Consider the following 14581-nt stretch of genomic DNA (forward strand, 5'->3'; position numbering starts at 1 on the left):
TGCCGAAGCAACACCGATATCGACGTATTGTGATCTCTCACACGCTTCCTTCGCGATAGCAGTTCGACCCTTGTAGGAGGACTAACGAGAAACGAGATTCTCTCGCCACCCAACTACCACCATTGATTTCGCTCGTGATACACGAATAGCTTTGCCAGATCTCATCCGGTCAATTTACATTATTAAGCAAGCACACATATATATATATATATAAAGTAGGTGTATTATAAAATATGGTGTGTATAGCTGTCATCGTTATACAGGCTCGATTGAGCGAGAAATTTTCAACTAGTTTGTACGTGCCGAATTTAATCTGTGTGAAATTAAGCTCCTTGTGGGAATGGTATGCCTGTTTTGGAGTGTAAGGGTCCCGAAGCTGTCCTCTATTAATGCGTACATATTTGTATCCCGGCTTCTCCGATTACCGGTGCGGACCCTCGAACTGTGTTCGGGTCGCGTCAGGACCACCGGCGGTATGCCCAGAAGGATTGCTTTAATTTTTCCGACACCCACGTCAAATACATCATGGCTATAGCGATAATATATTAACCGCCACTGTTCCGCAACAACCATCTATATACACGCTTTATATGTATATATCGCCGACACCAGCACTCCAGCGTACACCCCAGCGGCCGTGACCGCGCGCTCGGCGCTCACCTTAGAAGCTTATTCGTGCCAAAATATAGTATATTCTTCGCACCAAACTGTCGACCACTTTCAACCTGTGCAAGAAAACTAGCCGAAACAAAACTATTCCTCCTCGTCGGTAGCCTTGTCAGTCTTGTCAACGTCACTTTGCACCGCTACGCAAACTTTCCAACCGTAATCGGACACCATCCTCCCTTCCAGGCCTCCCTTTGATTCCTATACACTTATCCATAGTGCTCCGTTACCGATTCTTCATCTTCCACAATGTTCTCTAAAAATAGTCATCTATATAAATATACTATTTCAATTTTACTACTATTTATCTTCTCTGAAAATAATATCTTTAAAGCAAAGTAGAGATTTTTTACAACAATTTTGTCTTACCAAGGAATATTGGTCCAATTTTTATTGTATTTTAACTATATTGTTACAATATATATGTTTTAAAAAGGAAAGCAATTTATGCATCCGTATTTACATTAAAATTATCGATCAAATTTATGATTTTCTTGTAAACCAATTCATTTGCGTTTTTTGCATATGGGAAATCTATATGAGTAAACGCATTGTAATCTACTACATAAAGTGACGTTTCACCTCCTATATTATTTATTAATTTATCTAATTCCTGAAACACAATAATACAATTCGGTATATTGATTATATTGTTGGTAATTTGTAGTATTGGTTACCTTGCCATGTGTGCATAGCCAATCATTGCTACCGTAAAATATATGTACCGGAATTTTCGTATTACTTAAATTGTATTCTGGTGGATCTTTTTGACCGTAGTACTCAACGTTTTTACTCTTATAATCAAACTTCAGAAACTTCCCTTTATGGAAAACATGAATTAGTATAATAGCATAATTAAATCAGTTGTTTGCGATAATACAAGAGATTAATTAAATTTATACCGTTACGATCATTTTGGCTATAATGAAGTAATACTTTGAGGCTAGATCCACCTGGTGTATTGTAACCAATTGCTGGCACTGTCGTCTGAAACACAAGGATTATGCTATAATTGATGTACGAAATCTAACATATTTATAGAAATCTTACTAAATTGAAATTGGCATAGTCATAACCAAATGACGAAAATATTGTATTTATGCAAATTGGTTGAATCGGTGTAGTGGCTAAGCAAATATCAACGATTGATCTTGTCAGGATGTTGTGTTTCGCTGCTAATTCGAAGGAGCCGTAAATTTTATATATTAGCTAAAATCAATATATAATGCAATAAAAATTTTAAAATATTAATTTAATACAATGTTTTCTATACATACATATGCAATCTGCTCAAAAAACGGTAGTAGTAAATTGACGAGTGGACTTTTAAAATTGACGTAAACGACGGGGGCCATATTAAACATTGCATAAAGCTTTTTGTTGTAGTCTGGACGTTCCGACAATAGAATGTAACCAGCGGTAGTTCCCATTGAATGACCTATGTAAAATAATTTTTTCTGCCCAGTAACATTCAAAATGTAATCTATATTTGCCGCTAAATCATAAACTCCTATTTCATGATACGAAAAATCCCAAAACTTTTTCTCGAAAGATGACAGCTTTACATTGTTTCTGGAGTAAGTGGATCCACGAGCATTTGACAGCCAAACATCATAGCCGGCATCGGCTAGAGCAAACGCTGCAAAATTGAATTATACAAGAATTTGAGCTTTATGCAATTTTTACACAGGCACACGCTACTGAATACTGTATCAAAAAACTTACCGAATGCTTGCTCAGGACCGGTTACGGTCCAATCGCAACTGGTGACTAAAACTCCATGCTGGACCATAACTACGGGCCTATCGGCTGTGGTTGAGCCCTTTTTGTCTCCAATTACTCGAAACAAAGTTAATATATATCCATCTTCCGTTATAACCGTATGTGTTTCCGCATTGTATCCATATCTAGTCAGCATTTGTGCCTGGAATTATACAAATCACAGTGTATTAACGATACAGTATTTATTTTTCAACAATAATGTACTTATGGAAGGGGAATGATTTATTTTATAATAAATATAATTAATTTTTATCTTACAGGGTTGTAAGTAACATCGGGTATATTCCATTCTTTGGAATAGTCATGTATTAGCAAGGTATGAAGGAATTGGTCCAAGTAGAAAGATAATGGCTGGTTATCATTGATCGGCTGCAATATTTCATCGAATTCATCAAGGAACGACTTTAAACTTTTACAGACTAAGTTATTTTTATTCTTGAAAAAATTATTACGGCTGTAGCAGATGTATTCTTCTTTTGGTTTGTACTGGGCGAATCATTGCTTTCTCCATTTATAAAAGGTGCGAACAATACCAATAATAAAATGATATCAATAGTAACAGTGAGGATCATATCTACCTACAAATTGGCATAATATTTTAAAAAATAATCATCTTTATTGCTATGTAAGTCCATGATTATTAGAATTCAAGTAATTAATAGCTAATTTACAAACCTTCTAATGCCGAATTTTCAATAGACCATTACATTAGTTATGAAAATTCATTTGATTATAATGTACACTTTGGGTAAATATAATGATTTTTTAATAATCGAATTGAATATTGTACTTACTTAGTATTAAACTAATTTTGACGAAGAGATAGTTCTTTTTAATAATAACTGAGTCAAACAGAGAGTTGTCGGCTTAATAATGCAAAAGACTTGTACGCCTAATAAATATACTCGACAAGTATTGTTTAAATAAACGGAAATTCTGAAGCTACGAAGTGTGTAATTAGTTATAAATGATATAATTAAACGCATTATATTTGTTATCAGCATAGAAAGGTAATACTCTAAGGTAACACAATATGTAAACTAAAAAGTAGGTATATTTATCGTACGATTAAGTCGAAAACTTGCTTTCCTTTTGCGTAACATTAATCGCATGCCTTTGTTAAGTTTTATGCGTTTTCCAATATCAGATAATATAATTACAATTTTAAGTCGTCAAGAATATGTCAAATTATTATAGCTTTGCGTAGACTTCTCTTCAGCCGTTGGTGACCTTAAAACGCGCAATGCGATAAGTATTACAAAATCGTTCAGTAAAAATGCAAATCAGGCTAAATAAGAATAATTAGTTCCTTATCCTTTCTCTTTATGTTTTCAAAACTATACTCACCTTACAAACGTATATCGATGTTGGCAACTTTGTAATAGATAACGATATATAAAAGTGTTAGATGTCATATATACAGTTTTATTGTAAGGTTATACATATATATACAACATAAAACTTAATCCTTATTTTACTAGTACACTATAGAATGAATTAATTCTAAGATTTTGTTTTATAGATATTTTTAACAAATAGCCCTAATGTAGTAGGAAGTTGTAGAACAATATGAAAATTTCTGTTTTAGTTGATGCATCGTTAAAAATGAAGAATGTATCGTGTTTCTATCGCATAGGCTGCTGTACAGTTCAGAAAATATCTTAATATTAAAATATAGATATAATTTATATTGAGCATAATTGTCCACTATGATTAAAATTACTACGCCATAGGACTTGATGATTTTAGGACTATCTTACTCGAAGAAGATTGTTGAATATTGAAAGAAAGAAATACGATTCCGTCTTGTGAAGACGGTTCTGTTTTTTCGGGTAGCAAGAAGACAAAACGAGAGAGGGGCAGAGAATTGAAGCAGGTAAGAAGAAGATACAAAAAGGGGGTACGGGACAGAACTTACAGGACAGGATAGAACAGGACTAAGACCCCCCACGGTTAAATCTCGCACTTTCCCACGTGCGGGTGATCCCGTTTCATCCCGCCGACACGAGTTCTCTCCTCACCTCGATTCTGCATACTTCAGTCTGGTTGACCACGATGGTACGTCTCGTAAAATGGCACCCGCGCTCCATTCCAGACCCATATCGGCTTCCCAAGGATATACCGATTATTCCGGGCTTATATATATATATACCAAAATTCACTAATGGTTTGCAGGTCAATTACACAAATCTCTGTATAAAGTACCATATAAATAGCATAAATTTTCAATTGCGAGAGTCAAAGCTAAGGAATAATATATAATCATTGATGAGTTACCGTAGCATAAAAGCTTCGTTGCATTGTTTGTATATATATATATATATACAGTGCGATTCCTGTGGCGAGGAGGTATTATTGGCCGTGCCGAAAGTTTGTCACGCCGATACATCTAAATATAGTGGTCAGTTTTGATCGGATGTTTGGATCGTGCAAGGAACCTGCAAAGGTAGTCTGTCGAGTCTAATGCGACAAGCTCTTTGGGATTCCTGACGGTCGTTTCGCGGATGTTAACGAGGCATCAGCATGGGCCTCGTGCCCGACTCTGTCTGTGGTTGACGACAAGCGCGACGAGGAAACGAAAGGTGAATCGCCTTTCGAGCGCACCTTGCCCAGACCCTTACGATCTATGCACTCGCTCTTCAAAATTCTCCATTTTACGGGAAACCCCCCTGCCCCACTCGCCCCCTATATTTTTCCACTAAGGTTTACAAAGTATATAGAATAGGAGGCGCGAAGAACTCTCTTCGTGCGAATCCGCTTGAAAAAGCTGCTTCTCATGCTGAAAGATTCAAGAATCGTCATCTATCGAAGAAAATTCGTGTCTGGACGTTAAAAAAATGGCGGGAATTTGCTTGGGTCATGTTGGGAATTAAGCGATTTGCATATATATAGAGAGAACCGACCGTTGTACAGTATTTAGTGGTTTGTCAAACATAAAGATAGGTCTGAGATCTTAATCTTGTACCTGATTCTCGTGCTAACAACTCATCGGCATTCCGGGGGCTATTTACGTCATTTCCGGAGTTGAGAGCACACGTTATACTCGCGATGATGGAGGTCTTAAATCAGAGACGCGCGGCGCTTCTTTGGCCAGGACGGTAGGTATGAAGAGCATTTCCGCTCTACGAAAGGCCCTAAAAGAGCGAGGTCATCCCCTGCTCGATCGTTTCGGCGGCTTTCAAACCTATTTATTGCCGTGTCTCGATAATTATCGCCGAAAGGCAAACAGGCTCAAAATCTACTTGGACTCTTCACCACTTGTATACTATGTTTTCCCATAAACCGTCTGCCTGATTATAGAAATTTTCTCGCCAACTAGCCTAACAGGCCTCCGTTTAAACCGAATCGCAACGTGCACGAATATCTCTACAAAATTTCCTATTCTTCTCTGAAATCAAAAGATCCTCCATTTTGATGCCTCACCTTATTATATATATATATATATATATGTCTAATAAAAATAAGGAATGAAAAAATCTCGAAGAATAGCAGAAGGTAAGAGAAAAAGGGTAGGGATCAATTATTCGTTAATTGTAGCAGTTTGTATAAGGTATCGAACATTGTGTTGGGACAAGGAGGGTATGGTTAGCAGGTTTAAAAGATGTACAATTCGTGTCGGTAGCATATAGCATATAATAGCATTGTCGAGAGACAAGTCAATGTTTCGGGTTCATCTCGGTATAGAGAACGGTGTTTCGAGCATTGCATTCACACCAAACAAGCGTAGCTTTAAACAGGCTTCAAGTTCACGTGGATTCAAGGTCCTCGTAATGATTTAGGGTAGCGAGCGGGAGTTTGGCGTCAGGTGAGCCAGCGAACAGTTATACCTGCGGCGGAAAAAGGTACCATGAAAAACCCCTTAACCTGCCATTTTATTATCTGCCGTGCAGTGTAGTTTGCTTATTCGCTTCTGCGACGCCTTAATTTGCCGTAAAGGATCGCTTTTACAGCCCTTACGGCAAATGCTCCAGGAGTATACCCACCTGGTCAATGCGCAGTACTGTGGTAATCGATGCTGCAAGGTCCCGTGGCCGGTGGTGGTAGTTACTGGCACCCACCAATCTCTGCCAAAAATGCTTGGCTCCTTTCCAAAGAGACAGACTCCTTTATGGCGGCCAACTCATTCTTGAACGAAGCTTTCACAATTATTATTACTATTATTATTATTATTATACATCGTATAGAAGCTTCGACTCTGTGTATTCTCTTCCGTCTCATCAAACACAGTGCTATATTACTGTATATACTATATAGGTCGCTTACACATACACACCGGCAATACTCCAGCGCATAATAATAAGAGCGCAGAGATTCGAGTGTAGGGGATAGATAAGGACTAACGAAACGATTATGGTAGATGGCCAAGGAGAGATTTCGTTGGGGAATGTTCAACTGTTGCTGCTGCTGCTACTCCTGCTGCTTCAGTTGCACCTAGAGGAATGGGGCTGTATAGTAGGGTGTCTCCATTCGAAAAATGAGAATGCATTACCTCGACGCCTGCTCTCCGAGTTCTGGGCGAGATCGACGTTGGTGGTTCAACGGATAGCAGCGGCGTCTGGGACTCTGGCTGGATCTGGACGCTATTACGGCTTGAGCGGGTGCGACCAGCAGGGGGGGGGGGGGAGGAAGGGAGCGAGCAAGCGTAGTGTGCGCGCAGGTTTCCTCTCCTTGCTCTTGCCTGGCATTCCAAAACAAAGAGCCCGCGGTGCCGCTTCAACGGTGGACAATATGTAAATCAGCGGCTGGCCATGGTCACGATGTCGCGACCTCCTCGTCCTGCTGCTTCGAATCGCTTCTCTCTCTCTCTCTCTCTCTCTCTCTCTCTCTCTCTCTCTTTCTTTACCTTCTTAAACCTCGCTCAGCTTTTAGACCCCATCGCGCTACCAAACCTCTAGTATCCCTTCCCCCCTAACCCCTCCCTTCTTTACTAACCTCTTTTATATACATTTACAATCCACAATAGACGAGTGTTCCATAATTATTATAGGACCTTTATATATATATATATATATATATATATACTGTAATAAAATAACTTTTATTTCCTATACATTAGTGCAGTTCGTGTTAATCGCATGCACGACTCGAACGCGAGGAATATTTTAAGAATATAATATTTATGGTGTATATATATATATATATACATATACAGGAGGTTCGCAAAAAGTATGACGCACGATGCATCAGTCAGGTGAGTTTGGTTCCCATGCATTTAGCGTGGACACTCTCATTGGCCGACGCTCGAGATCCTCTCAAGTTCCTATCTATGGCAATTAGCCGTTAAAAGTGTTCGTGTGTTCTTTCCCTTATCGCACTCCCACCCACACGCATCCAAAGCTCCACACGCAGCTTCCTTATCTCGCGACAAAATGCATCTCTCGTTGGCCCGGAACAGCTGTCGAAAATCTCTCGTCCATATAGCGCCGCGCTCGCCAACTTCTAACGGCAATATTGCAAAAGATCCGCATTTCCATAATCCCGACTCATCCTTTCAACTCATCCTCCCTATCCTCTTTCCTCATTCCTCGTTAAACCCTCGGTCAACTCTTCTTTTTCTCCCCCCTCTTCTTGACTCGTGCGCCACACATAGACGTATATATATATATATATATATATATATATATATATGTATATATACAACATACATACCCATTTCCAAGAAGCGGTCCCACGCTTCTCATAAACGGCGCAGATTTTCTTCGAAACGTCCTTGCTGCTAAAATCCCAGACGCAATATTTACCCCAAATTTCACTCTATCCGCGCACGTGTACAACGATGCATTGCCCAATCCTAATCTCATCGATGATTACGACCGGGAGAACCGTTCGAAGGACGAATTTCTCACATTTATCTGTTTCTCTCGGTTTCCTATTATACGTTATACATTTGGTGTATAGCAGGTTCTTAGAAATGGACGCCTGGTTCCGACGATACAGCCACGTTTTCCTTGAAACATCTTTATCGAATTCAGACGATGAACTCGTCGTAGCGTCCTTCCCACTTCGTGTGTATAAGGATGAAATGAAGATTAAAGGTACTTTTTTTACAAACTATACATATAATTATTCTTTTTGTTGGACATTAACTAGGGCATGACAAAAGCTCACATTAATCAATTTGGAGCGAAAATGAATTTTAATAAATGGGAAGGAGGGATAACGAGGTAAGGTTAGTCCTGAAATAAATCTATAGAGTTTTTAAATCACGTTTATATATATACCGCTACAAAAGGTCGGGGAATGGTTAAGTTATTAGTGCAGCGCCGCCCCTCGATCGGTAATAGTTAAGGAAACCCGTGTGCCATGCCTATTTCCCTCGTACTTGATCATTTCTAGTACCAGTCCAGTGTGCAAAGAGTCCTTACCCCTCCCTCACCCCGATTTCAATTTATGTGGACGAGAAAAATAATTGAGCGATTTAATCCGATTAAACGAGATAGCTTCGTGGCAAATTACTATATATAATAATATCATATATATTTGCAAAGGTGGCGCAAAACGTGCAAGATGGACGCTTCTGGAAGCCCGTTGTCTCAGCATTATCGAAAGTTATTTCGAGGGTCACTAGGAATGTAGCGGGAGGACGCCTTTGGCCATTCGGCGATCCGAGGGAGAGAGAGGACCGCGAGGAAGGATGAATAAGGCTATGAACGAAAAACTGAAAAGAAACGGAGCTCGGGAGGGAAGGCCGAGATGAACGAAGAGGAGGAGGAGGAGAAGGAGGAGGAGGGTGGAAGTCTCCCACCCTTCAGTGAGCATGCGGGCACACTGTCCTAATTACAACGAGGCCTCCTATTTTTTCGATCTAAAGGAAGCCGAAGTATTTGCCCGCGGCTAAACGAAGACTAGAAGATTTTAGCTCGCTCCCATGTTCGAAAGGAGCGCAAAAGGATTGTCGACAACAGTGTCGTTGCCAGCGAACACGAAAAGGGATCGAAAGATGTGTGTTGGCCTTGTGCAATGGGAGGACACGAGGAACTCAACTTAATTGGGAAGAAACAGAGGAAGAAATTAGAGAGGATAGACGAGTGGAGTGAAAGAGAGGTCGAGACTGAAAAGGAAGAGAGGATTTCCAATATCTGTAGTATATATACGAGGGACTCGGGGAAAAGGAATGATGACGTTCCAAAACTGGCAATATGAAGGAAAGAAAAAACACTTTTGGATTGTGCAAGAGAGGAAGAAAGAGAGGGGGGTATGGAAGAAAGAAAGAAAGAAAATATTGAGTGGTAGGAGCTAAGGGGTAAGAGGCTAGAGGGGCAAAGGGAGGGGATAGGTCTGAGGAACGTCGCAGTTTTCCCAGCCATTCATGGCTGCTTCGTCCGATTTTTTTGGCCGCTTCTCACGACTCATTCATATCTCGCCGCATGAGATCCGATCGTCGATCCCTACCTGCACAGTCTGACGACTGTACCGACGACTATGCCGTCATCCTTTTCGGCTCGTGGGTCCTCCTAGCACGCATCCTCGCACTGGACCCTAAAATTTTCAAATATTCTCATACACTACCTGTGTTCTACATTTATACAACTATCTTCACCCGCCACGAGATATATACCATCAAATTAATTATTCGATGAATTTATTTATTTCCATGTGTATAGAACCGAAAGCGGTTTTTTCTTTGACGTGATACAGCATCGAGCAATTTGGTAGAAATATAAATTTGCAAACTTTAGCGGGGTAACGGATTCATTATCAATACGAGATTGCAATGACTATACCTAGACGTTCGACCAGCAAGCTTGGTACAAAGCCGTGAAACGAGCCGTTGTGGTCCTTCGGTTCTTATCGTTCGATCGGAGGCGAAGGGCCAGAGAATCTTAATGGTTAGGTAAAACATTGACACCTATATATAGGAAAGGCGATGGTGGGTATAGGTATAGGTATATGGAGAACACATGTTGGTTGAAGCACGAGAAGAGAGGGGGGAGGGGGGAAAGGAGAGAGAGAGAGAGAGAAAGAGGAAAGAAAAGCGAGGGCAGAGATCGACAAACAGGCGGTGAGTACGAGCAGTGGAACCTTATGAGAAAGCAAGTTGAGCTAGCGATGACAACGGGCTAACACCATGGACAAACACGGCGGCTCGGGACAGAGCAGACCCAGCACGATGATCATGTACTTACGCGTTTCCTCTCAAACATCGTTCACGACCAGTCGTACACTCCGAAGAGACACGACGCTCGGTACGGATCATGGGAAACCAGGATGGGTTATCCCTCCTACTCAACTCAACTAAAACTAGCAACGCGGAATCGACATGCTTACACGTGCCTCTACGCAATCAACCCATCTTTTTTTTTTCTTCTTTTATATATTTCCTTTTCTTCTCTTTTTCCTCACGTTCTCTCTCTCTGTCTGTCTCTCTCTCTCTCTCTCTCTCTCTCTCTCTCTCTCTCTTAATATTAATCCATTTGAGACGGAGCTCAACAGGCTTTCTCCTTGTCATATATAATTAAGCTCTTCGCTACCTGTATTATGATGATAAAAAATGACTAGTCGACACTCAATTAAATCAGCTTAGGTTAGGAATTAAGGGTAATAAAACAGAAGGAAAAGACGAGAAATAAAATGTGAACGATCTTTGGTTTAATATGATACAATAGATCGACTATTCTTAGGGAATAGCCAGTGTTCGTTTTACATATCCACATGTATAACTATATTCGCAGGATTTATATCATCGAATTTGTTTTATATACAATATATAAGAAGCGATCGATATTAAATTTACACATTTATATCGTTTCTCGTGATAAATAGGTGCGCAGACCGATTGTGCCCGGCCTAATAGAAAGCTCAATTTGCCAATTTATTGTCATACTTAGCAATAATAATTTCACTGATAATTTGTAAAATTTGCCAGGGTAAATACATTCTCCTTTCTTTTTTTCACTGCGCAAAAAACAGTTTCACCAAACAAAGTGATGAATTATTAATGAATGCCTGGCACGTTCCTCGTGTTTTATAGCGATATAAAATTTTGAAGGGATAGAGAGGTCGCCTTACAACGCGTGTGTACAGATTTCGTACGAAGACGTATATTTTTAAAAAATAAGTAAAAAAAAAAAAATCATGTAAAATCTGTTACAAACGGCGACCAATAGGAAGGAACATAACGCTCGTAGACACTTAAAAAGAGCGACGCTGCTGCATTTTAACGATAAAACTATTTGCTCTTTGCAAGACTACAGATTTAAATTGCATACAATTCGCCAAACAAACACAAAAATCTCTTAGCATACGATCTACGATAGGATATTAAAAACTATTTTGCAAATACAGTTTTGTTTTTTTTTTTGTTTAAATATTTAGAGTATTGGGCGTAAACAGTCTTTACTACTTAAAAAAGAGTCTAAAAGTAACGCTTAAAGTCGGTTTGATCGTGAAAAATCGTATGGTATAAAAAAGATTTGTATAAAAAAAATGAAAAAAAAATACTAAAAACAGATAATACGAAGGCTAAAAATGAAATGCAGTTTGAGATCGAGAATCGATACTGAAACGCGCGAGTCGGTTACTCTCTCTTTCCTTAAAAAAGAAGAGAAGGCTCGATTCAATAATAATGATTTCATGAAGGCAGATATTATACTATGAATATCACAGACACGACGATACGACAATGGATGACGCGTGTTTTTTTTTTTCCATCTTATTTCCACGTGCATGTGCGTGTAAAGATGAAAAATCATTCAGTGACTTGCTGCGTTAATCGCTCGAAAACGTAGCACGCACTCCACTTTTTCACTTTACGATCTATATAACGATAAGCTTTAGGGCCGCTGCTAATTCGCAAATATTAAGTGTGATTGCACGAAACTCCATGCATAAAAAAATCCGCGCGCACGGTCTCTTTCTCACTCAACGGCAAACTTTTCCAAAAGAATGCCGTTGGGTGTACCAAGTAAACCATTTTCCTCCTGACCGCTTTTCAGCGAAACTCGATTAGAGCTCAAAGAAACGTAGATGCCCATCCAATGGCTCTGGGTTTTACGGTAGTGACAATAAAAACAAAAGAAAGTTATAATATAAAAAAGTTCGACGTACGATAAAAGTATTCTAAAACCGGTTAAAGCACGATTAAAACAACGGTTTCGAGCCATTCAGGGTATACGTTTCTTTGTGCTCGCAGTCGTTCCGGATATATCATTAAAACGAGAACCAAAACATTGATATCGATAAAAAGAAAGGTATATTCGTAAATTATTAAAACGAATATCAGATGGTTAACACATCTGTTATTAAAAAGAGCTGGAAAATTGCATAAAAAATGTTTTGCATAATCGTTGTAAGAAAACTAAATTTTTCTAAATCGATAAAATATCATTGTAAACTATGGACAGTGGCACGAAAGGATTTTATCTTTTTTGTGAATTACTGGGATAATTTTTCAGTGCAACTGTCACGATAAAAAATATAAATTTAAATGTGAAAACCGCATAAATAATCGCGATGAGCCTAACGCGAAATAAAAGCAGCATGGAACGAAGGAATCTCTCCTAGATTGCTTTTATTTTAGAAAGAGTTTTTCATACCCTATAGTGAGGTACGTCAAAAAGATGCAGCAGCGGCGCGGCATTTGATGGAAGGAAAAACGACAGATGCGACGGTATATACGTTTCTCTCTTTCTTTCACTCTAGGACACGCATACACTCACATATACACACAGGCACACATATTACGTCCCTCTCTCACTCTCTTTCTCTTCTAATAAACTCTATAATATAATATATTTCCCTCCCTCTTTCTATCCCACGCACATGCCCTACTTCTCCTGACCTATTATAGATAGTTTTAAGCTCCAGTAGACACTTTAAATACATAATTAATCCGATGTGTAAAATCTTTACAAAAATAAAATAAATAATCTGAATAAATACGAATACAATATTACAGTTAGTCAATAAATTATGAGACAGGATATAAAAGGGGAGTACGTCGCGAGATTCTTTCCGACTTATAAACGATGTTATCGTAAATTCCTTACGATTGCGTGCCGTAAGCAATTTCTTGTCCATTAGCTGCTTTTTCGTCCAGGTAAACGCGAATATCGCATATTATCAACTATAGTTAACTAACAATAATATCAGTACGACGCACAAGCTTCTCTTTCCCCAACACATGTATGCAAATTTCTTCTTTCCCCTTCTCACATTTACACTCACTTTTACACACGAGGACTCTGCGTCTGTATCAACGATGATCGAATGTCGCGTGCTTTTGGAAATCCAGGCAGGACATTCACAGCGATTCAATAATGAACGAGTACGCAAAGTCAAGGGATCTACGGGATCTTATTCGCAATCGATCGAGGCACAGCGCGGGTGTTCGTCGATTACGATAAGATTGATACTCTTCATTTTGAACCCCCGTCATGTTCCATCCATGATTTTCAGCCTCCCTCAGCTTGGTAAATATATCCAGGTGAGTATCGTGTATTTCCAAGACGAAGAATATCGTAAAACTCTATCCAAGTTTTTGGATACGTTAACGATGGGACGTGTCGAAAGGTGAGTGCACTTTTGAGAAGTTTTCAGCGTGATCCTCGACTGGCCATTTTTCCCCTTCCAAGATGAGAGAACGTGTGTGTAAATGTATATATAAATACTTCCATTGGTGCGTGTGTATTTGTACGTTTGTGCACGCGTGTGCGCGTACAATGTACATCGTCGACCGGATAACAGCCGCTGTCCGAACTATTGTGCTCTTGACTACTTTGACGAGTTTTGCCAAGGTTAGCTGGCACAACGTTGGCCCGACCATGTTAATGATCCCCCGTAGAGTGCGTCATGCCAGGCGTTAATCTTCTTGCTTGTTTTAAGAGCGGCTAATCTCCGTTAACTCTCTCTCTCTCTCTCTCTCTCTTTTACTCACTCGATCATTGCACACGGTTTATGGTGTCAATGTAGCGGCGGCGGAAGCCAAACTCGGCTCGATCCAGAATATATCCTTCGCTCCTAGCCAAAGTACGTATGTGAAATCATTCTTGTCACGTTGTTTGCAGAGAAAGAGAGAGAGAGAGATATGTGGAAATGTTTAAAGAGAAAGAGGGTGAAAATATGGTTGCGTGCCTCTCTCTCCCTCTCTCTCTCTCTCTCTCTCTCTCTCTCTCCCTTTGGGTTAGAAGATTAT

The 14581-nt window shown here is 39.6% G+C and overlaps 1 protein-coding gene across 2 annotated transcripts; it reads right to left on the reverse strand.

Moving 5' to 3' along the window:
* Window positions 1-1042: 1042 nt before the first annotated feature.
* On the reverse strand, window positions 1043-3349 carry LOC136785204 (lipase 3-like). Of its 2 annotated transcripts, none has more exons than XM_066746218.1 (9): window positions 3243-3349; window positions 2901-3026; window positions 2707-2817; window positions 2392-2590; window positions 1944-2305; window positions 1717-1875; window positions 1569-1653; window positions 1344-1486; window positions 1043-1279 (listed from the first exon to the last, which is right to left on the reverse strand). In XM_066746218.1, exons 2-9 carry the CDS (start codon window positions 3018-3020, stop codon window positions 1112-1114), a joined length of 1347 nt encoding a protein of 448 aa, XP_066602315.1. In that variant the 5' UTR covers window positions 3021-3026; window positions 3243-3349; the 3' UTR covers window positions 1043-1111. The 2 variants fall into 2 exon arrangements, with proteins under 2 accessions (XP_066602315.1, XP_066602316.1); XM_066746219.1 differs by having other exon boundaries at window positions 2901-3029; window positions 3243-3288.
* Between the last annotated feature and the right edge of the window lie 11232 nt (window positions 3350-14581).

The sequence above is a fragment of the Prorops nasuta genome, unplaced genomic scaffold (genome assembly GCF_024137725.1).
Source record: "Prorops nasuta isolate Cenicafe-Biocafe unplaced genomic scaffold, Cenicafe_Pnas_1.2 PNAS00188, whole genome shotgun sequence".
Taxonomy (NCBI): Eukaryota; Metazoa; Arthropoda; class Insecta; order Hymenoptera; family Bethylidae; genus Prorops; species Prorops nasuta.

Excerpts from the sequence above, each read along its gene's own strand:
- LOC136785204 (XM_066746218.1), bottom strand. The coding sequence starts at position 3,020 with ATGATCCTCACTGTTACTATTGATATCATTTTATTATTGGTATTGTTC. Across the intron at positions 2,818-2,900 it reads AGAATACATCTGCTACAGCC|CCGATCAATGATAACCAGCC; the intron begins GTAATAATTTTT and ends GAAATATTGCAG. Across the intron at positions 2,306-2,391 it reads CGGTCCTGAGCAAGCATTCG|CGTTTGCTCTAGCCGATGCC; the intron begins GTAAGTTTTTTG and ends TCAATTTTGCAG.